Source organism: Pyrgilauda ruficollis, unplaced genomic scaffold (assembly GCF_017590135.1).
Source record: "Pyrgilauda ruficollis isolate IOZ18807 unplaced genomic scaffold, ASM1759013v1 scaffold30, whole genome shotgun sequence".
NCBI classification, from domain to species: Eukaryota; Metazoa; Chordata; class Aves; order Passeriformes; family Passeridae; genus Pyrgilauda; species Pyrgilauda ruficollis.
Window position 1 is genome coordinate 259154 of NW_024524378.1, and position 25492 is coordinate 284645.

Here is a 25492-nt window from a genome sequence, read left to right on the forward strand (position 1 = left end):
CCCGGCCCCGTCACATCGCCCGCCCGCCTGCGCGAGGCCCCGCCCCCTCCCTCCCGGCGCGCGGAGCCGCGTGCGGTCGGCGGCGGCCAATGGGGCGTCAGTCCGCCTGCGCAGATTCAAACGGCGGCTCGCGGGGGGGAGGCTGCGCGCGAGATTCGGGCGGCACCGGCCGAGCGCGCCGCGAGCGCCGGCGGCTGAGCCCGAGCGGCGGTGGCGGCGGCCGGTGCGCGGAGGGGGCCGGGCGGGCACAGGGCAGGGCGGCGGAGCAGAGAGGCCCGGAGACGGAGGGAAGGAGGGCGGCGGGCGCCGCCGGAGCCCGCGGCAGCTCTGACAGCATCGGAGAGCGAGGCACAGTAGGGGCGAGAAAGGGGCCGCTGCGCGCCCCGTCCTTGCGGGCAGCAGCCAGGCCGAGCCATGCCTGACGCGCCGGGGCCGGGCCGGGGCTGAGGGCGGCCGCCGGGGCGCTGCGGGCACCGCGGGGAGCGGCGGGCCCTGGGAAGATCCCTGCCCGGCTAGAGGCATTCTGAGCCGCCGGTGCCCCGCTACGTCCCTGCCCTGCTGTGAGAGAGGGAGCCCGGGCGGCTCGGGGGCTCCGTGCTGCGCCCCGCGGCCGTGGCGGCCCCCCCTATGGTGCGCGCCGAGGATGGCGGAGAGACGGCGCAGGTGAGTGCGGGACCGGGGCGCTCTGCGCTTTCTGCCCCCCATCCCCTCCCGGGCAGTGCTGCCTTCCACGCTGCCGTCCCGAGCCCAGGTGCCCCCCCGCGCTCCGGGATCCCGGCCAGGTGCTCCCCCCGCGCCCCGGGATCCCAGCCAGGTGCCGCCCCGCCCCTCACCGCTGCTCTCGGCCTCCTTCCACCGCCCCGGCCTCGGCTGTCACTGCCCACCTCCCTCCCCCCTCCGGCACCCTCGCAGGTATCTCTTCTCGGACTTCTGGGCACCACCTCTCGGGTACAAATCCCGCCTTTCCCTTGGCAGCTGCTCTCCCTTCTGTGCTTTCGCTCAGGTCGTCTTTGTTGTGGCTTACCTGGTCAACTGCGCTTGTCAGTAACAACTGCGTTGCCTCTGCAGTAGCTTTCCATGCTGGTTATTTTCCTTTTGCTGGAGTAGCACTTTTTCCTTTTCACCTCCCAAGTTGTGTTGGCACAGCCTTGATATAAGGTTTGGGCCTGTTGATTCTTTCAGTATGTTCAATGCACCTACTTTTTCTCAGCTGATACATTCTTTGACTGAAGCTATCACAGTCTAGCCTGAAATATTCCTAAGAGATCACGTTTTGCACAAGAGCTCCAGCAGCTACCCTAGATGGTTTTCCTACATCTTTTGTTATATTGATATGAGAATGGGTGTGTCTTTGCTTTGTATTCAGAAGGTGGGTCTTGGAGAACTGTTTTGTCACTATGGTTATTCTTGTCTTAAATCAGTTTCTGGAAAGTTATAAAGAAATGTAAGAGAAGGATTAGGATTGGGAAAGGAAAGGATACTCGGTGAGTTATCTATGGCATCTGGGGTTTGTTGTGAATGTATACTTTTCATGGAATTGGGGGTGGTTTCAAAGTTAAACATACTAAAACTGCTTTTGCATTTTCCTCTGACATAGAAAAAAATTGTAAGAGAATATTTTTCTGCAAAGCTGCAAGTAAAACAAGAAAGCAATGCTTTGGTGTTCTAGTTGTGTAAGCCACAAAGGGCTTTGCTTGCAGAGGGTGACTGCTGAAGCTATCTGTGCTTGGCTCTGCAAGCATAGCTTGGAGACAGCGTGTTTCTTGGCACTCCTAATCAGCATTTTGTAGTTTAAGGGACTTTCACCTGTGGTATTACACACAGTAGTTTCATTTTTATCAAACTTTAGATTGTATTATCTCCCATGGCTGTGGAGTGCTTTGATTTCATGATTGAAAGTACAGTGGGTTGTGGATAGCAGAGGAAGGTTTGGTTAGAGATTGGTAGCCCGAGGCGGATGTTGTGTCGGTGTCTGATGATGGTATCTCCAAAACTATATCATTGAAGCTATGAGTTTTCATGAAAGTGACTTCAAGACTTTTAATCTAGGTGTGAAGTAAGGAGAAAGTGTACTTGTTTTGCAACCGATGGTATTAAGTTTAATCTTATATTAATTTAATGTTAAGCTTCTCTTGGTTGTTGCAGTTGCAAGCTTGATTTTTTTTCTTTGAATGGTTCTCAACTCAGAATTGCAAGGACAGCTCGCGCAGATCTCACAAAATATGTACTTTATTGTCCCAGATGTCTTATTTGATGAAACTTGGTGGATGCCTTCCACTTTGGTGCAGTGTTTTATCAGTTGCATAACTGCAAAAAAATTGTCAAATGAGGAATAACAACCCCATGTGTTTAAAAATCTTGTCTTTTTAATTGAAAAAGTAGTAGTCCCACTCACTAATCAGGATTTGATTTATAGTCTATCATAGCACTGGTCTAAGCAAGACTCAGGACTAGGTGGTTGTTCAGGTGGAATCGAGGTGCGAGAGAGGGCAGTGCCTGCTTGGCTGACAGAGGCGCCGGTGTGGCTGTGGGACACGGAGCTGTGCGGCTGAGAGCTCCCCGGGCAGGGCTCTGGACCGCAGCTGCCCGCGGGGCCCCATCAGCGTCACTGCCGCGCACATGGAGCCCTTCTCTGCCTGTGAATCCCTCTGATTTTTCTCCTTACTGGACACTGCTCACGGAATAGTTTGCTCTGCAGTGGGTGAGGAGGTCGTGTGGACAAAGGGCTTTACAAGAAGGCCTGACTTTAGTTATAGGAGAACTGTATGGCCCACTTGGTGTGAAATGGTGTTATGAGAAGTGTATTTTGGTATTGCAATCCTAAGATAGATCCCTGAAATTTGTCAAATACCTGTGAACAAAAGAAAAAAGAGGAGTTAGTAGGGAGGCAGAAAAAACTGTTACTTCTGAGTTTAAGTTCTCTTTTTGTAAGTCTTAAGCCACTTAATGCAAACCTCTTAAGGCGTTTGCAGCTCATTTTTTTTTTCTGAAAGTATGATGGAGAACTTGCTGTTGATCTTCCCACAAGTTTGCTGCCTTGTCTTTCAGCAACTCAGCGAAGTTTTAATTCGCTTATGTTTTACTGCTGCATCATGAAGCTAAGTGGGGCAAATGCAGATGTGGTGTAGGATGTAGAAGCAAGTCTGAAGGAATTGGGCACTTACTATCCTGTGGAAATGCTTTTGAATAAAGTATGTCCTCGGTGGCTAACAGGAACAGATTTAATGGGGAATAACAAATAATGTGTAAGTGGTTAATCAGCGTGCTGTGCTGATCATTGCATGTTCTAGAAAATAATGGAGAGATTGTCCATTCAGTCTGTTCTTGGGACACCAGCACAGGTTAATTTCATTACTGGAGAAGGGTTTTTTTATACTTTTGATTAAAAAATTGAAGTAATTGTCAAGGGTGAGAAGAAAGAATTTTTGTTTTGAACCTGAATTTGTGATATTTTTATCATGCTTTGTACCAATAATAAAATGGAGAAAAAAATTACACTGTGAAACTGCTTTTAATTTAAGTGATGTGTCTGGAAGGGAGTCCCTTCTTTGTGCCTTTGGTATAATTAATGCAGGGGCACTGCAGCTCTTGTTGTTAGAGCTAGGTTTCCACATGTGTTTGAATTTATGCTGGCATGAGTCACTGACACAGAAGTTTAAGCGATGATTCCATGAAAAGCTTCCCCGTGCCGCCTGTTTGGAAGGCTTTGTGTGTGCAGGCTGTGGAGTTCCGCATTTCCCCAGTAGATGGAGTGATCTACGCGGAGTCGCGGAGGTACCTGGCTGCCCTGCTGCTCTGGCTCTGCGCTTTGAGGCTCAGCGCTGCGGCCGGAGTTATTTATTCTGGAACGTATCTGTCTTCAAAGATTTGTATCTAATTCCTGTAACACCGAGGCAACGCTTTTAGTCAAGTCAGGAGCCCACTTAAAATCTCAAATTGAGATTTACTTATTTGACGTTCTTGTGGTGTTTGTTGTTTCACTTATGGAGGTGGATCATGAATGTATTTTGCAGTCTTAACAAACCACTCTGTAAGCTCATTCATGTAAAATAAAAATGAAAAAATGTATTAGAAATACATGAATCTTAAAAAGAATTTTTTACTTCAAATTTAAATCTTGTCTTGGAAGGAGTTTTCTGTCCAGTGTGTGACCTTGAAATTAAAATTAATTTGGTAATTTGACATGGTGAACTGCTAGAGGCAGACCCTGTGATCATGCAAATCCCATATGTTCTGTTAGAACAATATGTACAGATTGGAAAAAAGCTGCAAGCAATTAGAAAAAAAAGGCTTTTCAGAGGTATTTTAAACTCAATTTTTATATTCTTCACTTGTCTGTTGTATTTTGCAGTGAGGAAGACGATGACTTTCAATATATGGATCATGACTATGAAGTACCACAACAAAAAGGTTTGAAGAAGATATGTAGCAAGGTGAAATGGACCCGTGAAGAGGTAACACTTTTTTTTTTGTTTTACTCTGATCCCTACCTGATCTTCTTAGCTCATGAAATACGTTATTATTTAGTATTGTATTGGGGTAGCATGTAAAATTTATTGGCTGAGGTTATGTCTTAACAGGATGAAAGGCTAAAGAAGCTGGTGGAACAAAATGGTACAGATGATTGGGCTTTCATTGCTAGTCATCTACAAGTAAGTTGAATCTGTTTCAGTTAAGTTCTCTTAATATTTATTTACTTTGGTCATATGTCTAGCTTGAAAATGAAGTGTAATAGAATCAGAAGTAAATAATAAAAACTATTTTAGAGGATTCTTCTAAAACAGACTTGATCTAGCTCAGACCTTGAAGAACCTTATGGGCTCAGTCTTCATTGATAGTCTGAAATGATCAAAAATACCTTCTGTTCACACTTGCTATTTGTTTTCATTATGGAATGCATTCCTGTATCTTACTGGTTCCATTACTCATGGTGGCTGGATCCAGAGATCACAGGTTGCTTCTGAAGCAGTTAGGAGTGGGTTGCATCTGAACGATTGCTTGAAAAGAGCAGGCTGAGTTTCTTAACTGCCACAGGCAAGGGGGCACGTGTGTTTTATTTATTTGTTTCTGTGTGTTTGTTAGGGTTTTTTTTTGTTTGGGTTTGGTTTTCTTTTTACAGTGATGACTGCTTCCCTGAGGTAATGGTAGACAGTACCTACAAATAGAATTGATGGCGTTTGTTTCTCTTCTGAACAAATGTTATAAAATGCCTGCTGTAAAAACATGGTAGAATATAAGGCTGAAATCACTTCCTAGAAGTGGTATTGGATATTAAAATATTAGAAATCAAAAATATTGCACCTCCTTCTACCTTTGAGGTTCTTACAATATTGTGTGGGATGATGTGGTTGTATGAACTTCCACTGTAAGGTGAAAAAAGACTTGTTTTCTAAATGATGAACAACTATAACTTTGCGTTGTTCTCATCATGTTTTTGTGCAACTGTGATACTTCTAATTTTTTTCCAAGTGGCAAAATATAGATATCATGTAATAAACTCAAAGCTTCTAAATTTAAGTCATGCATAAGCAAATCCATGTTCCGTACATATACCTTATTCCCTTATAAAAATCAGTGACATGAGTGGATGGCAGAGGAGAATCAAAAAGCTTTTATATTAAGCTGTTTGAAAATACATTTGGTGATACTGATACACAGGTGTAGTATGGAGTTGCATTTAACAGATCTAATGATTTAGTAAATAATTCTCCATCTAAAAAAAAATGCTTCTGGAGACAAAAAACCTGTTGTTCAGCTGGGCCAAAGTGAGGTTGAAAAAATGTTCCCCAGTTATCATAGGAAAGAATTGTGCATAATCAGGTGCCTGCTGCAGAATCATTGATGTTGGAAGGAATTTCTGTGCGTCATCTGGCTCACAGCCCCTGCTCAAGCAAGGTCAGCTGGAGCAGGCTGCCCAGGACAGGGTTTGGGTTTGATTATCTCCACAGATGGAGCTGCACAGCCCTTTTAGGTGACCTATTGCAACGGCCAAATAATAGAGGCTGGCATAATTCACACTTATCTTGTTACTGATGGTTTTTTGCTAGGAAAGCCAAGGGTATCTTGAATTGTGAAGGCCCTCAAACTGCTGTGGTTTCAAACCCTCATTTCTTTGCTGGACTAGGCATAGATAAACCTTCCTTCCATTCTGCCCAGAAAAAGTGAAGATGGCTTCAAGGTCACTCTCAGGAGCGAGAGTGTAGCTTGTAATCGCTTTTGATTTTTTTTGTGGCTAAGACAGACTGAAACAATTATATTGTTTCATTCCATCTTTTGTTTTGCTCTTCTCTCCAAATCATGTTATGATTTCAGAAATGTCTAGAAGATAAAAGCACTAAAAGGCCACAATTTAAAATGTTTTTTGTCCAAATGGTAACAGCTATTCTATATTGAGTCTGTCTTTTACAGCTTCTCTTCAACAGGAAATGATGATGTTTTGTAAAAAAATGTAGTGTGCTTTTAATCATACAGCTACTACTTGTGATTAGCTTGAAGGTACTGTGAACAGTGTCATTTCATGACATGTTAGTGTTCTGGGTGTTTTTTCTAGTCTTGCAGACTGCTACTTCTTTAACTTCATATTAACATGGTAACACCTTTACTTGGTAGACAAGACCAGCAAAACCTTGCAATTGGTACTTGCTATCCAACAGCTTGCACTGGAGCAAGTAAATAATCATGTCCCAGTGTTAAAAAAGTATGCTATCCTTGGGGCAGGCTCTTACCTGTATATTTCTAAGCATTGGACCAATCCTTTCATATAGACAGTTTTTAGGAGGCTAAGTGAAGGTTACTTCTCTTTCATAACTGGGAACAATATTTCAAAAGATCTTTAGTGAAGTTACAGAAAAGCACCATCTGTCCTGACCAGAAAAAACAATGTTGTTTAATTAGTATATGTTAACTAAATTTGATCTAAATCTGTTTTCCTTAACACTCTAGTAAAGAGCTGAGAATACATTCATTTGGGATTTAGCAAAAAAATGTATTCTTTTATTTGAAAGGAAAAGTATTTCCTTAACAAATTTCTTGCCTTATTTAAGTTATAAATAATGTCGAAAATAGATCAGCCACAAAGTTCAGAGAAAGTGTGGAGTAATGAGGACAAAAATAAACATAAATTTTTCTGTAAAGATGAGTAAGTTCTGAATTTGATTATCAAGCTAGTACATTGAAATAATTATATTAGAACTTCATGCAAGGTTGTTTTTTTTTTTCCAGAGAAGGGTTTTTTTTATAAACAAATGGAATAAGAAATAATAAGGGAGAATTTAACTATTATACTTAGAAAAATTTCTAAATAAGTCTTTTAATTTGAAATAAGCTAATAATTCATGCTAGAATGTATTTACAGCTTTATGTATTTGAGAGTATAAAAGCTACACTGCTCTTCTAAAACTGTTTCAGAATCGTTCCGATTTTCAGTGCCAGCATCGGTGGCAGAAGGTACTAAACCCAGAATTGATTAAAGGTCCCTGGACTAAAGAAGAAGATCAGAGGGTAACAAAAACTAATTGATACTCTGCTCTTTAATAAAATTGACATATGACTGCTAAGAATGTGTACTTTTTTTTAAGTTCCATTTCCACGTAGTTGATGTCTGATGCATCTTGTGATGTGGATACTTTTATTACATTATGATGTATGAGAAAAAATAATTCTTAAGTAGATGGAATGTCAGGTCTGCTCAAGCATTTAATTTCCCATTAGTGAGATTGCTGGCTGAATTACTCCAGCTTACCAAGTAGGGGGGGATCTCTTTGTAGCACTAGAGGTCAAAGGTCTCATTTACATCTTTTGTTCCTCAAAGCCACCAGACTTGAAGGGTTTGGAAATAAGGGAAATTATTTCATAACCTACTGTTACAACCCTGAGATCTGCTCATCTGGTTAGAGCATAGTGCTAATAATGCCAAAGTTGTGAGAGTGATCCCTGTATAGACCATTGGACTCGATGATCCTCCTTTGTGTAAAGAAGCTATCAGTGTTTTAGGCTCCTTTTTCACCTCACTGTTCTTAATCCGTACTGTAGCCTTTTGCCTGCACAACCTGGACTGCCTGGTAGGGAGATGCAAATACAGATTTCTTGAGGTATTTCAAACTGGTTTCTTGTTCCTACTGTTTAAAGCTCTTCTAACATATTTTAAACTACTATTTGCCAATTTATGAATATGGTCTTCCCAATCGATTTCTTTTTACAGTTCTCATTAGTATTTTAAGAAAAAGCTTCTATTTTGTAAAAATTCCAAACCTCCATTCCATTTCTAGATGTAGAGGTGTGGGTCTTTTCTCATATGAATATTGTTGAAAATAGTCAAACAAAATGTTTACCCATTTCTGCCTTTCCTAATGTCAGCAGTGGGTGATAGAAAGGAAACTTCCAAATGCATGTTTTCAGCAGTATACACTTAAATTCTAAACGGAGAGAATTTGGAGTTACTAATTTCTGATTTCTTGAAAAATCATTTTTAAACCCCCAAGTCACTGTGTGCCTCCTTATATCAGTTGCCAGTTATAAACACGCATTTTAGAATAGCATTATCAGTGTTTTCAGCCTTTGATTAGGTAAATTAGGTTTTGAAATTATAATGTGCTTTCATTGTATTGCAGGTTATTGAATTAGTTCAGAAGTATGGTCCAAAGCGCTGGTCTCTAATTGCAAAACACCTGAAAGGAAGAATAGGCAAGCAATGCAGAGAAAGATGGCATAACCATCTCAATCCTGAGGTAAAAAAGTCTTCATGGACAGAAGAAGAGGACAGGATAATCTATGAAGCTCACAAGCGTTTGGGAAACCGATGGGCTGAAATAGCAAAACTTCTTCCTGGAAGGTGCTTTTCAACTCTATTTGTGTTAAATGTTGGAATATGAAAAGTGCTCATCTCAGTACCCTTTCAAATCTTAACTTGTTAGTTGGAGAGCATCTGCTGAGACTTACATCAAAACATAGTTATCTTGATAGATGCTAAAAATCTTTTGCGTTTGACCTGTATTCTTAAAAAGATGTCAAAGCCATAGAAAAAGCTCTAACCGTTTGAAGGTGTCTTCAGATTCTTCCTGATCACTTAAAAACTGTTTATAATAGAGCTGAACTGAATTAACTGCACGCAGTAGTAGAAAAATGATTTGATACCAAACTTGATCTCAAAGTGCCTTCATTAATATACATTTGAGGGTGAGTTTCCTGGTTTAAGATCTGATAATTTTTTTTTTTTTTTTTTTGGTGTAGCACTTGTTGAACTGGATGCTTGTAAAAGAAAATCTTAAAATCTTAGTAACCTTCAAAAGTCCAGACTTAGGAGTCATGCATTGCAAAGTTAGTTGGTTACTATGAAGTCTCTAACATGAAGTCTCTAAGTTAAGAATTAATTGTATGCAGTTTGCCTTGTATTCCTTTCAAGTTTCACTGCCATGCCTGTGGAAATTTTAATTTTAAAATTTTAGTGTGTGAACAGTTTAATAAAATAATTTTTTTACCTTGTACTGTTAACTGAAATTCAGTGTTAAGCTGTCCCTTTCTGAATTCAGTTTGTGTGTTCAAGAGGTGACTGTCTAGCTGTGTCTGAGGAGTGTCAGCATTTGTTACCTTGGTGTAATGAGGGATGTGTGCTTAAAAATTTTGTGTTTTGATGAAGTGCACAATCCACGACTCACAGTAAATCCTTTGGAGGAATGGGTTGCATCTAAATATAATTTCGGAGAGGGAAGATGAGTTTGCCAGAAGAATTCCTATTTACTAGCCTATTTGTTGTCAATAAATCTGACACTGTCAGCTAAAGACTGCTAAAGATCATAGACCTAGAAGATCTGTAGAATTCAACACTACTAGGATGAAAAAGGGGAATACTTCTTGGAGTGACCTTAAATGAAGAATGGGGCTTTAACCAATTTTTGTTTCTGTGCACCTCTACCTAAGGCTAGGAATAATAATGCTAGTGTTTTAGACAGTAATGCAGTTATAGTCTACCCTTGCCTTAATGTTTAGTGTTAGGAGTGATTTCAGCCTGCTTGTCAAAATGCCATGCCTGTTTTATCCTATCCATGATCAAGGGCATGAAGAGGTAGAAGGATGTTCTTCCACAAAGCTGCACATAAAATAAAGAGTGGGGGTTGCAGGCTGTCAGTTTGAGAAGAGATGTCTTCCAGTAGCAAACACCAGCCAAAGTGCCTCTATTGTGTTGTGGGACAGTGAGGTGATTGTCTTAGCTACATGTACTGTAGATTTACAGCAGAGGGGTAAATAATTAATGTGCTCATTAAATTATTCCAGGTATCTAAGAAAAAGGTTCCCCATCATGATTACAGTCAGAACCAAGGCTTTCTCCTTTTCTGCTTTTAATTTCTGGCACGCTTGAAGTTTAGTAGAAGAAAGTTCTAAAAAGAGTAGCCTTCTAGTCATTATGCCAACCCCCTACTGATAACAGAACTTTTGGTCTAAACTGCTGGCTCTTTCTGGATTTGTGGCTTCAGATTCACCTGTTGTACAAACTATGTCAATTCTGTCATATATTAAATTTTAAGATTTGGAAACCAGTCACTGTTTTATGCTTTCATTTTAGGACTGATAATTCAATTAAAAATCACTGGAATTCAACAATGCGAAGAAAGGTGGAACAGGAAGGATATTTGCAAAGTGTTATAAAATCTGAAAGCTCTAGTTCTGCTGAACTTCAGCCCCAACCTTGTCTGACTATGGAACACTTGCACACTCAGAATCAATTTTATGTGCCTGTTCAGACACATGTAAGTTCAAAATTTAGAATGATAAGTATTTCACAATTTCAAATAATTAATTTGGTTTGAAACAAGAAACACATCTGAAAGATTGAAGATCTGTTGAGTATTTTTGTGATTTTATAGCAACTCATGATTTGTTAACCATAAATAATTAATGTATAATAAACTAGAGTTAATTTTATATCCTCATTTTCTTGATGGTTTGTAAAATGTTTTATGTCTTTTTAGATTCCAGCATATCAGTATGCTTCACCAGAAGGCAGCTGTCTAGAACATACTCCATCTTCTTCCAACATAGTTCAGGTAAATTGTTAACAGCCTTCATAAATTAAAGAGAATTTACTGCATAGTATTATTCTGTAAAATGAAAATATGTGTATCTTCAAAATGTCTGTTAGTCTTTATCATTCACCTACATTTATATAGGTTCCTTTGTAAGTAAGCTTGCTAGTGTAATTGGTAGTTTTAGGTAGGAAAAATGAAGCTCTCTTCCTATATCCCAGAAACATGATGCTTTGTGCTTATTTCTGACAGAAATACGGCTTAAAACATTGTCCACTTGTTAAATCTTGAGGCTGAATTGTGACTATATTAGTATTACCTAGCTTATGAGAGGTTTAAAGACAAGACTTTACTATTTACATATATGTAATAAATATAACCCTATCTGAACAACTCAGCTTACTGTGACTTACACTTCTGGCTGTGCTTTTTTGTTCTCATTAAGTTTTATTTCTTTCTCACTGATAAACATCTTTCAATCAGTTGCTCTTTTGCAGCATTCTAAATCCTGAAGAATTAAGAAATTTTAAAATAAATGGAAATTTGATGTATTATTTCCTTTTGCTTTTTTGGGCTCACTTGCAATATATCTGAAATTTCTCATGTGGTGCAGAATGAATATAGATCTTGGTTTCTCATATGACACCTTGGAAGAATTGTTGTTTCTTTGGAATTAGTAGAAGAGGTATTTTGACACAGGGAATAATACATGGATTTTTTTTGTGTTAGATAGAGGAATTCTATGGACCTCTCTACCTGACCTGAAGTTTCCCTGTGCAGGTCGTCTGTTTCATGTTGCATTATCTTCCCTGATAATGGTATAGGAATACAAGTCACAACAAAGCCTCAAATGGCTTTTGACAGTCTGGATTGCCCTACACAGAAAAGTATAAGATACTTTCTGCTCCTTGAAGTTCTCTTTGAACTGGTGATAGCATATATTCTCACCTATATTTATAGCAATAATGAAAAGTTAAGAACAAGCAAACCAGTCAAAACCAATTAGTTAATTATCTTTTCTAGATAGTAGTGGTGGGATTGCTTGTATAAATACCGTGTCAGCAAATGCTGATTTGAAGCACTTTCTTGCATACTTAGTGAGGTTGAATAACACGCAATTGTAGAAGGAATGTGAAACCACAAACATATAAACCAGTGTGCCAGCACTTGGTTCAATTAAGGATGGAATATAGTGACTTTAGTTTAGAAAGTGCTTTAGCACACAGATAACTTACAGGCCATATTAGAATGCAGTTAAAATACCACCTTACACACCACTTTAACATCAGACCCATCTCCTGGTAACTGGAGATGTTTCAATTGTGGGTGACTTGTGTACTACAAAATAGGATACAACCTGAACAGTTCTGTTCCCTCTCTGTGTGGATTCCTGTTAAAAATACAGCTGTGTTATAATGCAGAATCTTTACTGTGAAGAGGTGATGGAAGTAAAAAATAGTAATGGCTTCTTTCTTAAATTTTTCAGCAGCCATTTATTGATGATGATCCTGATAAAGAAAAGAAAATAAAGGAGCTTGAATTGCTACTTATGTCAGCAGAGAATGAAATCAGAAGAAAACAAATGTCTTCTGTAAGGACTGTAAATTTCTCTAAATATTTGAATTTGCATTACTGAGGTTAATCCTCAGAAATTCAGTAATGGTTGTGTGGTTTAGTGTGGTGTTTTTTTCACCTGACCCTCTAAAATCAAACCTATGGCTGTTGCATTGGAAAACAAAAATCTATATATTAGAACTGAGATGACTTATTTTTAGTGCAGTTTGCTAAACTGTGAAGACAGCAGCAATATGACCAACAATTTGGCTGTTCCTAAGACCCAGTACTTTAGTCCTCTTCAGGAGGTGACACATTTGATATCATTGCCATTCAGTTTTAGGGATCAGCAGTGTTGATCTCTGCTTAGTAGAGGTGAAAAATAAATGGATTTTGCCCCATTTGATTTCAAAATGTCCTGTAGATTATATTTTCTTCAAACTTCAGTGTGAGTTCTTGCAATACTTAATATCCACATTTGGACTTGACAAACACTAAATAAATATGCACTGTACACAATTTGTGTATAAATTCAGTGGAATTTCCCTAATTCTGTAGAATTAGGGTGACTTGCAGATGACAGTCACTGTTTTCTTTAGAGGGCTGTGCATATCAGACACCTAACTAACCCAACCATATTGATCATTAGTTTAGGTTACAGGTGAACTTCAGATTTTATGTGGCGGAGTTATTCCTGGCATTCTTTTGAAACAGTGCAGTTCTGCTTATCTAGTAGAATCTGGTTTGCTTCTAGATTTCCAGTGAAAATTAAAATTTGTTTCTTGGGTACTAAGCAGTCTACTGAAATGGGATAACCTTTTAGAAGTTTACTTAGCTATTAATGCAAAATGTGCATTAAAAAAATCCAGATCAAATAAGTAGTATTTCACACTCTAGAAGCATTTTCTAATCTTAAAATTAGAAGTTCAGTGTTCTATACTGAAGATTACTTCATAATACTGATCTTAAAATTAGAAGTTCAGTGTTCTGTACTGAAGAAGACTTCATATACTGGTGTTCAGATATGCAGGAAACTTGCATCAGAGATGGCTTCCAATACAGCCCATAATTACCTAAATTGTGAATGTGTATAAGATATGAATGTGAGGTAAGATAAAAATCTTACACGATTTGAGAATGTTGAGCATGTTAATGTAAAGAGAAGACTTTAATTGAAGCAGATAATTAGTATTTGAAAATGCCAAAATTAATAGTTATGCTTAGTCTTTTTTTTCACACTACTTTTTTTTTTCCCATCCTGCAGTCACATAATTGACTCTTTTCAGTCTCTAAGTTGAATAAGATTAATGTGTTTCTTCACAATTTTTTAGCAAGCTGGAAGCTTGTCTTGTTGGTCTGGAAATTTTATCATGGAGGATTGTTTGCCTAATACACTAAGTAGCCTTGAGGAACAAACAAGTAATTTCTACAGCATGGATGAGACCCGCATCACACCTGTTCAGCAGAATTCGCCACCTAAGTATTTGGGTGTAGAAGCAAATAGAATGTTAACACCTCTACAAACCATTCCAGAATTTGCAGAGGCACTAGATCTTATGGAAATCGTAAGTTTGTATCCCTTGTTAAAAATAAGTATTTAATTAGGAATGTCAACTTACACAATAGTGTAAAATACTCTTAAATTACCTTATTATGTGTTCGTCTATAATTTCTGCCTTATCAAGTGCTTTATTCCCTGTTTTAAAAGAATTGTGTCTTAAAATATCCAGTGTTTTATGATTGTATGAAAGACACAGAGAGAATAATTCAGTATATAGCTTGTGGAGGTAGAGGGCTGATAGATTGGCTTGGACATTCTGAAGTAATCTCGGCTAAGCCTGCTTGTGTTTTGCATCTTGCCCCACAGGATCCGGTAGCATGGAGCGATACGTGTTTTGAGCTTTCCGAGGCTGTTGTATCCCCTGTCAAGCCAGCTCCAGTGAAACTGATGCGGCTCCAACACAGCGAAGGGGCTGCCGAGTGCCAGTATAATGTAGGCGTTATGCTTGATGGCAAAAACCACAGCAGCATCAGTGGGGACGAAGAAACAGTTTTTTCAACAAGCTCAAACTTAACCAAGTTTAGCAATCCACCTGCTATCCTGAGAAAGAAAAAGAGATTGCGTGTCGGACAGTCCCCGGTTACGGAGCTGAACGATGGCTTGTGTAGCGACACCGTCAATGTTGCACTAAAGCGGACGCCAGTGAAAACACTACCATTTTCTCCATCACAGGTGCGTGTATAAGTACGGCTAAACATGAAGACTGTGGTGGGTGGGTCATAAAATGTAAGTAGTTTCTTCCCTAGTAGTACATTGAAGCCTAAATAAATATGTCAAAAAACTTCTTAAAACATGTGCATGAGGGTAAATATATTAAAAATATACTGTTAAACAACCTCTATTTTGAAGACTGATGGGGAGGGCAGTAGCAGCAGTGGCAACCTGTGTCTCAGCTCACACTTTCTCATGCAAATAATTGTTGACAGAGATCTTCCGTCTCTGTGACCTAATTAAGAAGTAGGGATTTTAAGAAAAAAATCAAGGTTTCAGCAATAAGTGTAAGTCCAGAATAGAGTATTGGGATTTGTCAGTAAAAGTTTTTCAGATATATGTATATAATTTGGGGTTTTTTGCTGTTCAACACAATGGTGAAATTTTGTCCTGTAAGGTTGCTTTTTTTTTCTCCTTCTTGTGCTTAGTTTTTCAACACTTGTTCTGGAAATGAACAATTTAACTTTGAAAATCCTGCATTTACATCGACTCCAATCTGTGGGCAGAAGGTTCTTATTACGACTCCTTTACACAAGGAAATGACACCACAAGATCAAAAGGAAAATGTGGGGTAGGTTTATTACAGTAAACATCTGGTGGTGTTATTAAATTAAAGTTTAATACCCATGGGGTAATGCTATGGTGATCTCATTACTTTCAGATGCATGGTGGTGATATCTGTTGTGTAAATGAAGGTATTTTAAAATGTTTCTTAGATTAATTTTATTACATTGCTAATGATAAAATATTAAAATGTTGAAATGCACACGTGAACACTTTGCTCTGCTTGAATAGTTTTAGAAGTCCCACAATGAGAAGATCTCTTTTGGGTTCAACACCAAGGACACCAACTCCTTTTAAAAATGCTTTGGCTGCTCAGGAAAAAAAGTATGGTCCTCTCAGACTTATGGTATGTGATGATACTGTTTCTTTTCTTCTTTGTTGAAGTCTAAATGCCCTCTTGGTTTTGAAGTATTGTAAGCCTCACTGTGATCTTAAAAAGCATTTACTTATCCTAGAGAACAGCTAGAATGTGAATCAAAACCACTTTTGATCTGTTTGTTATACTTGTATCCTTCAGTGTAGTATGAAGGCATTGTCTTCTTGAATAGTAATTCAGTATATATAATCATTTGATCCACAGTAATCCTAAATGCGTCAGTTTCATGTTTGTGAGTTGTTTTAAATTTGCCTATCCTTGCTAAAACTTTATCTCTTACAAGGTGGTTGCATAATTGCCTGAACTTTTAATAATTTAGGATTCTATTTTTTCAAAAGAAAAATTATATATCAGAGAGTGAATGGGTGTGGGTTCTCCAGCTGGGTAATCTGGTAAGAGCAAACTGCTGTAGATGAGTATGACTGACCTCATTATTTTAAACGACTTTCACATTTCTCTTGAAAAACTGCATTATCTTTGAATCCTCTGGACTATGTAAGAGCTGAGTTGTTCTTTGATTTTGGTACTTCTACAGCACCAGGACTGAAACTAGGTGTTTACCACAGTGTGATAATCTTGAGTGATATTTGCAGTTTCTTCATCCTAAATATCAAAATTTTAGTATAGCAGTTCTTGATCCTCTGATTCTGCTGGCTGTCACACACTTTTTTTTGTTTTGTTGACTATGGATAATGTTACTTTTTTTTGTTAGTTTGTTCCAAATGAATTAAATTTTTGTTCTCTTCCTAGCGTAGCTAAGGTATGTTAATGCATAATAACTTTTGGAATTCAGGAGACATATGCTTTTCAAATTCTGAAAAGATTCCAGCCAATATATATTGACTGCTTCTTTTCTGCAAACACAGAAGGTAGCTCAGACTTTGCCACAGGGCTTGGCACCATCTGTGTTACCCTATAGATTCACAGTCCCTCACTATGCAAATGGAGTGGTTTGGCATTCCTGTTTCTGTCCACTATTAACCTCCTGTTCAAAATCAAATTTTGAGGGCTTAAGGGAATTCTTCTCCTGTTGGTACACAAAGGAGCCATCTGTATGGCTTCTGTGAAATTCAGTACTGTACTTAGGACTATCAATGTCTTATTCAAAGATTTGTGTTAAAATTGGTATAAATTCATTTCACAACAGCAGTTACACATTTCCAGTACAGTTTTTAGTATGTTTTTATGCATGTATATATACATAAGTGTTTATGTAGGTATTTAGTATATATAAATTACTTTTATCCCTTTTATCAGTAGATAACCATTTGCAAACAAGTAGCTTGTCTTCTTCAATGCTACCTTGCATTTTTTGAGGCATTGTGTGCATATATAAGTTTTATCTGGCTAAAAATTATGTGGAGTAAAATGAACTTAAAATAATCTTCTTAGCCTTGAAATGTAGCCCTGTGGTTTTTAACTACAGTAGCTTAGGTCCTTTCTTGCTATGTTTTGCAAGATCTCTTTTCTGGCCTACATTAGCTGAAAGTACAATGTTGTAAGAACTGGCCACTAATAGACTTCCTGTATTTTCTTCAATTTTAATTAATGTTTAGTCACAACCACTTGCCTTCTCGGAGGAAGACATTAGGGAAGTTTTGAAAGAGGAAACTGGAACAGATATATTTCCCAAGGAGGAAGATGACACTTTGTATAAAAACTGCAAGCAGGAGGTAATATGACAATAGTAATTTCAAATAGGGAATAACTGCTTTTAAATAATATTTTACAATTTTTCTCTGCAAAATGTTTGTTTCAGCACAACTTTTCTAAAAAAGTCAGAAAATCACTGGTCCTAGATCCACAGGAAAAAGAAGAGGTTGGGACCCAGCGTTTGACAGAAGATAATAGTTTAGATGTACAGGTAAGAATTAAACTAAACTAACTGAAGATCATCACTGGCAGCAGTATTAATATGGAACTGTGTATCTTTTGTTCTGCCCACTAAAATAAATTTTTTGGATTGAAGTTGCTAGATTAATGCATCTAGAAAGTGAAAAATACCTTCAGTTTGAAATGTTTTAAGTATATAAGAAATAGGTGAGCATTGGGCTTGAATTCATGCATGAATTTTTCCTTTCAGTCGTTCAGAGTAGGTAAAATGATGTAAATGCTTTACAGGTTTGTAGCAAAGCTGTTTCCATGCTGGTTGCCTATAAACTTTAGCATACACAGCATGCTGAAGCTTTCTGTAATATACCAGGAAGATGACATTTGCTCGTGTGCTGTGCTTGCTTGGCAGTCTGGCAAATGTGTTCTGAAAATACCTAATTACATATTAGGCAGCATGTTTTTCCTGCTCCACATAGCAGGGGAATACTTTAAGAAATATCAAGCATGTCAAAGATTAAGTTAGTGTGCTTCCTTTGCCTAAAGGAATTTGAATACTTCTGCCTCAACAACCAAGACATGAAGAAATCAGATATGAGGCTATTTTGGTCCCTCTTTCCTTTAAAAAGAAGCTTAATGTTTTTTCAGTTGAGTAATTGAATAGCTTACTCATTCGTCTTGTAGGAAAACTTTGTTCTGATGCTTTCTTAATGCATGTATGTGTTTAATGCTTAAAGAGTAAATGTCTGTGATTCTTGATTAGGTTTAAGGCTATATACAGGATGTAGGAGCCAAGATTCTTAAAAAGCCAGTGTAAGGTGCTTAGGTCATACTCTTTTCTAGCTGGTTTTCTAAATTCCCTTCTAAAGTGCCTCTTAGACTCTGTGCCAAGCCTTGGAATCTTCCTGCTGGGTATTGGGTCCTTTGCCGCCTAGTGGAAATTGCCATCTTCCCCAGGAACATCTCTTGGGAGGAGCAGCAGTGCTGCAGCCATTCCAGTCACGACCAAAATGCCTGCTGTTCTTTTAGTGATGTCTTGGTGTGACACATTATTGTGTATCACTGAGTCCAGGTTAAGATACACTGTGATGTTGTGGTCTATTAAAGGCTTCGGACTGGGGGAAAGTTGGGTTTTCCTTCATTTTCATAAGGAATGCTGGTGAAACAAGAACATTCACTCCTGGCAAGAGAGATAGTGGTAGTATCTTATTTAAGAGTGAAAAATATACCAATCTTTAAGTAGAAATTGTGTGTCCATGTGATGAAAATTTAGGAATAAGGTCTGATGTATACTAATAAATACTAAAGGTGGTCTAATAAATATTTAAAGGTGGTTTAATGCAGTTTAATGGGGTGTTTTTGTAAGCAAGCAAATACTTATGCCATTGTTACTGTGAACTAATTTTTGGTCTTTAAAATTGACATATATCTGTCTTTCCCTTTTGTATATTGAAGCTGGATTAATTTCTTTTTACTTCCATAGACATTACCAATATATATAAAATTCTTCTGGAATGATCCATACAGTGCTTATTTCAGTTCTTAAAGCAGTTCCTCCCCCTAAAATTGATGTGATACTACTTTTTTGACTCTAGTCTCCTTGTCCTTACTTTCACAAAGATTGTCCTACATGTGAAAGTGATTGGTTTTTTTCTTTTAAACTGTTCTGTAGTTACCACTTTATCAGATCTTGTTCTTAACAAAATATATCAGAGTGGTATGGCCTTAGAGTAAAGAAACTGTCTGCTCAGTGATACCTAAACCATGCCAGCAGCTGCTTCTTGTACTATGGATCCCAGTATGGACCAGGCTAGTTCTTCATATACTGTTCATTACATTTTCTTTTCAGATTCCTTCCTAGGGTCTTTCTGATAGTATTCACTTTATTTACATTTTGGCTTCTCTGAAGACAGCATTTGAAGTCTTTTTGTATTAACTACTAATTATTATTCCTGTTCTCTACTCTCTTTTTTGTCAATAGTCAAAAAATGCATATACCACATCTTTATTAATGACACCATTGTTGGAAATACAGGACAACAGATGTAACCTGACATCAGAAAAACAGGATACAAATCCAGCAAACAAAGCAAATGCAGTAATTAAGAAGAAACTGAATGCATGTGCTACAAAAAATGTCAAAATGGAGAAAACTCTTCAGGTCTGGATTAATTCTGGTTAATTCTGGTAGTGGGTTAACAAAGAAATTTTGTATTGCTTTATTTCTGTCTTCCACTAGTATCTAGAATTGTTGAAACCAGTGATCTAGTTTCAGTGTTTCCATGATTCTTATTTCTTGTAAGTTGGTCTTTTTTCCGCAAAGTGTTTCTTCATAGCTAAGTTCTTTAAACACACCCCTGATGTTTCACACTTTGTTTCAGTGAAACAAACTGATGTTTCACTAAGATTTGGATGGAGGCCATGGAGAAAAACCAGGGTAGGGGAGAGCAACAAAACAGGTTTGGGTGCCCAAGACTAGGAGTTAGAAAACTTGAGCTGGTGCAAGCCAAACTTCTTTAGGACTTCAGTTTCTCAAATTTGTCTGGTGCTTACTCTTCATAATAAGCCCAGTGGGATTCATTAAGCAGAGTTTATCCACAGATTCTGTTTGGTAATTGTTCTTGTAACAGGCCTGTTCTTTTACATACATATATTTTCCATACTGATAAAACCATTGAAGCTAATTTTCTTTCTGTCCTCATCACCAGCTTTAAGAAGAGATTTCTTTGACCTGACTTTGTACCAATTCCAGTTTGTCCCATAGGGAGTTAATGTATAAGGTATTTTTGGTCTTCTCCGAATATCTACGGCTCTGTATTAATGAAAGAATTAAAAAAAAAAAAAAAACCCAGAAGACAGGACACTGGAGCCTGATCTTCCATATTCTACTTAATTGCTTTAACAATGATGTTTTTAAGTAGAGAGACAACAGTATTGCTTTCTGATCTTTTCTTATAAGGAAGAAGAACAAAGTTCATTTAATTGTGATATTAAAAGTATAAAAAATAAAGAAAAATTAATTTTGCTGTGAATTGCAGCAAAGGTGAAATACATCTATCTGACCCAGAAGTGTGGTCTTCAGAATACTTAAAAGGGGAGCTTAGTCATAGTATAATCACAAATATTTTCATTGAACCATCTTTTTTCCTTTTTCTCTTTCCCGAGAGAAATTGTCTCTCAGTTTTGTGGCCTCTAACCCCAAGTCCCTTCCATGAATCAGGTTCTGCTAAATTTACAGAGAAGCTCAAACAGCTAATTTTCTTTGTGAATCAATATGTGGAACTGATCCTTTGGATCAGTTTCTAGCTCCATGTGGGAGGGAGAGGATCTTGCATTCTTCATCATGCTACAATCAGCCAGTGTCAGGTCCAATTTGGAGCTGAAATTAATCAGCTTGAGATTCAGTACATTTTGTGAAGATGTAGGCTTTGCTTCATGGAAAAAGCAGGACTAGTAGCTTAATTATTCTTCCATTCATCATTGTCATTCCCAATTCCTTTGGCATTTCTAATATATTCCCCAAAAATCTGACCGTTCTTCCACAGCTGTCACTTGGTTCAGTGAAGTTCTTCACAATCTTCTTTTTCAGTTCCCAAATCATTTTACCTTCCTTGGTGTCTCCAGACAGCTATCAGTAATGTGTTTTTCTGCCTGTTGAACTTAGCACATTTAAAGAGGAAGATATTCAAAGAGAAGATAACTTAATTAGCTTCCCTTTTATGTATTAATTGTTGAACTGGTTAGACTCTATTGAAGAGTGTTTTTCATTTTGTGTGTTTGAACTCAAAGCATAACCCAGATGCACTGCTGGGGAGCTGGATTAAGGGGTGGTGAGGGAGCTTTGTCACAAGTTTTTGGTATTGTACTGTAGAACTGGATCTTTCCCAGTAAAATATATTATTCCTTGGCTTTAATAGTTTATTACTACTCTGAAACATTGTATGAGAATTGCTTAAGTATTTTAGTTTGTTAAAAGAACCTTTTTAACAGAATTTTATTTTATGCAGCCAAGTCGTGACTGGGAAGCAGTTGTTTATGGAAAAACAGAAGACCAGCTTATCATGACTGAGCAAGCAAGAAGGTATCTGAGCACATACACAGCTACCAACAACAATTCAAGGTCTCTGATACTGTGATGGTCACTGCAGCTGACAACCATCTCTTTCCATTGAAACTGAAACAATGTTGAAGGCAATTCCCGTGTGATGCTTGGGAATTAAGTCTTTGAGAGAGTCTACCAAGGGAAACCTTAAAGCTACCTTAAAGCTTCCTTTCTTCTTTTGACTGACAAAGAACAGACGTGAAGCTCTTGCATTCTTTACGAAGGGATACCGCAAACAGTTCTGCAATGAATTTTTTAGATATTAAAAGAGTAAATCCCTAAAATATAAAGAAAGGTAAAATACATTGCAGTACTGACAGCATACAGTTTTTAGGTCTATTTTTCATATTTATTCTTTTGAATTGCATCGCTTTTTTTATCTGTTAGAGCATTTTCAATATAGAGTAGGTTTATAGGTTGTTACTGGTTTCCAAATGAGCAACATACATGACTGAATGTGCTTTTGCTTATGTAGCATTTTTCTAGTGTATAAAGAAACACAATGGAAAGGAGTACAAAGGAAGGATAGAAAGTTGCACTACTAATTTTTTTGGTATGCTGCAAAACAATGAAATTAACTACAGTGTTAAATATATTTATTTGCAAATGGTACTAGAAGTAGGCAGAGGGGGGTGAATTAAGTTTAGTGTAAAGCATCAGTATTTTCTTCATAAATCTCAAAATGAGATGATTGTTGAATGTATTGTACAGTATGTAGGAACAAGCAAAATTTTGTAAATTGGAAAGGAGTCTGTTTTTATAATTTATTTCCATTTCAAAGCTTAAATGTAGATATTTATATGTATGCAGGTTGTCTAGAGGCCAATGTTGTTTCCTGTTAAAACAGCTAAAATGGAAAAAGGACAAGTTTAAAATATATGAAATAGCAGAAGAATTACAGTGGTGAAGTGTAAAAATCTATACTGTATGTTACATCTACATAAAAATTGCACTATAGCCCTAAAATCATGTTGGTCTACAACATAATTACAAGGTATTCCTATATTATACAGCAACTGTTCCTGTACCTTGTTTAAATATATTTAGAAAGAAATGGTGGGGTCTTATATGTGACCGAGGAGTACTTTGTCCTGCATAGGAACTAAAACCTAATGCATTTACCATATGTATATTTAATTACTTTTTTTTTTTTTTTAAAGAAACTTGGCACCTTGGATCTCAAAACAATTTATCTGCACTTAACTTTTTGACCATTATATACTGACTAAATGTTTGAAGAGCAAAGAGAACATTCTTTTATTTATGAAAAATCTTTGTCCTTATTTAAAGGTATACAGGTCACAACACTTGCTTTAGTTGCCTATTTTAGGTATTTGCACTTATTTTATGTCTTTATTTTTGGTTTTGAAGGAATGTTTTGGTTTGCTTTTGTTGTAGAGATTTTTATGTAGTTGATTTCGAGCAAGTTATAATGGAGTGCTCTCAACAGAATACTGACAGGTAAATAGAATTGTACACTGTAGTTTTAGTTATTTATAATTCAAACACTCTTCCTCTCCACTCCCGGGTGTGCTGCTACAGATCGTGGCAGAATCGGCTTGCTGCTATGAGAGATGGAAAGAGCGAGCATCATATGCACTGTATGTAAAATTACATGATGTCAGGTTCTCTAGTTAACTTTATGAGATCAACCAGTACTATGCAGGGTGTGGAAAGTGTTCCTAACACTTTAATATCAAAGATGGTAGAGAAGAATTAATTAATGGAGAAATTTAACATGTGATGAGCGGCACAAGGAAGGTAATGGGTTCTTAAACTTTTTTAAAGCATCTCAAAGCTTATACAATCCTTGTTTTTATGAGCTTTTTGATATTGGCTCTGATAGTAATAGGCACAAACATTTTTAGCAGTTTTTAATTCACATCAAAATTTTAAGGGGGGCGGGAATCCTATTATAAGCAAGGGATCAGAAAATGCCCATCATGCCAGGATTACTCCTCACCTAGCAAAATTTAAAGGAGTCAATTGGAATTCTTGGCAGTACTAGATTTAGGTGTGCATTACCAGAATGGATTTAACAGCAACATGTAATGCTGGATAAAGCATTTAATTCACAAAAAATGAAATCAGACATTAAGACAGAATGACTATCTAGAATCTGGATGGTATATTGAAGTAGAAATGGTATCATCAAAGCTACCTATACCAAGTTTAAGCATAGATTTATGGTAAGTAGTAATAATTTGTGTTGGTATTGGTTGGATCGTTTAGTTAACTCCTACTTTGTTGCTTTAGCAGGAAGGTTTTAATCTTTCATATGTCAGGCATCTTATTACTTTTTGAATGTTGTGTGCATTTGCATTTCTTTCAGTTTATAGGTCAATTGTACATGCAGCAGCCAAACTTGCATGAAACCTAAATACATATTACACCATATTTTTGTTCTAAGGTTTGACATAACGTGCAACAAATGCCTTGTTTATCTTAGTTTTTGTTGTACTACAAACTTTTCATTTATGTAAGAGAATCTCACAATGCAGACCGCGTTAATGTCAGAAATAAAGCATCTATGTACCAGGTGACTGTAAGTGTCTTTTGTTTGAAAACTGTAACACTCAGTGCTTGTTAGAGCAACACGTATGTACGTGTGCCTGTGGAACTGCAAGAAACCTGTGTATTCTGGACTGGGCAGAGACAGCAGATGTGGAAATGAGTGGGTTACACAGCAGGGTGGAGTCCTTTGCCAGTACCTGCTTCAATCCAACCTGCATGTAAGCCTACTTGTATCTGATTATCATTTTATAGTTGTCTCTCAAAGCTGTAAAACAAATTTTTATGTATAGAAGACAATTAGACGGATGAATGCTGGTAGTGTAAAGCTTTAGTTACATTTTTTTCATTTGAAGGATAGAAGTATTTTAGTATGTGTGCCTGAGTCGTGGGAGGTAAATGCAATGTAAGCTATGCAGTGTGATTTTTTTTTTCCCTCCCCTAAGTAGTTCTCACACACATGTATTAAGGTGCCTGAGTCGTGGGAGGTAAATGCAATGTAAGCTATGCAGTGTGATTTTTTTTTTCCTCCCCTAAGTAGTTCTCACATACATGTATTGAGTTAGTGTTAGACTGAAACTCTCTTATTTTGATAGAAACATGGGCATTCAATGCAAAATTTCAATTTCCTTTCTCAGTTTTGTCACAGTATAGATGACAACTAAGGTAATCTGTTGAAGGAAAAGGACAAGAGGGACTAACATGAGCCAGTTCTTCAGAAATAGGACCTGGTAATTCGTATCATCTAGCTTTAAGCTGCATGAGCAAACTCTTGACTGTTACAGGGGCTTTTCTGGGGATTTGGCTGTCATAGCCGCTGTATGAGTAACCTGCACACATGCTTGTGTTTGATTGCAAGTGAAGTTTTCCATCACTTGGGACGAGTGAGGTGAAGTTACTAGAGCTTTTGTTTGTGCTGGCTGCTGATGTCTGAAATGGGGGCAAAGTGGGTAGAGGAAAGCAGAGTCTAGTGATGTAATAAGTTTCATTTTTCTGTATTGCCTTTTCTCAGTGAAACAAAGTAGAGCAGATGGACAGCCAGTAAGGCAGGTTAGGCAGGAGCTACAATCCCAAGTTTTATTATAATGAAAACTCAGGAAGCTTTTCTTATGGGTCTGACTTACTTGGAAGAAACAGTCTTTAGGAATTGATTGGTGAGAATAATCCCAGTTCCTACTGCTGTTAATCAGATTTTACATGAGAATGACTCTACTAGATTTGCACCAAACTAAAACTGATCCAATGCTGTGAGTGAATCAAGCTTT

General features: G+C 37.8%; 1 protein-coding gene across 3 annotated transcripts; it reads left to right on the forward strand.

The window, feature by feature from the left end:
- Positions 1–336: 336 nt before the first annotated feature.
- Positions 337–24248, forward strand: MYBL1 (MYB proto-oncogene like 1). 3 transcript variants are annotated; one of them, XM_041473803.1, is made up of 16 exons: positions 337–663; positions 4352–4454; positions 4581–4652; positions 7408–7500; positions 8610–8830; positions 10559–10742; positions 10965–11039; positions 12505–12609; positions 13904–14137; positions 14440–14805; positions 15273–15415; positions 15640–15754; positions 17341–17457; positions 17544–17648; positions 19596–19775; positions 21622–24248. In XM_041473803.1, exons 1-16 carry the CDS (start codon positions 644–646, stop codon positions 21748–21750), a joined length of 2262 nt encoding a protein of 753 aa, XP_041329737.1. In that variant the 5' UTR covers positions 337–643; the 3' UTR covers positions 21751–24248. The 3 variants fall into 3 exon arrangements, with proteins under 3 accessions (XP_041329737.1, XP_041329739.1, XP_041329736.1); XM_041473805.1 differs by having other exon boundaries at positions 12508–12609; XM_041473802.1 differs by lacking the exon at positions 19596–19775 and having other exon boundaries at positions 506–663.
- The last annotated feature ends 1244 nt before the right edge of the window (positions 24249–25492 follow it).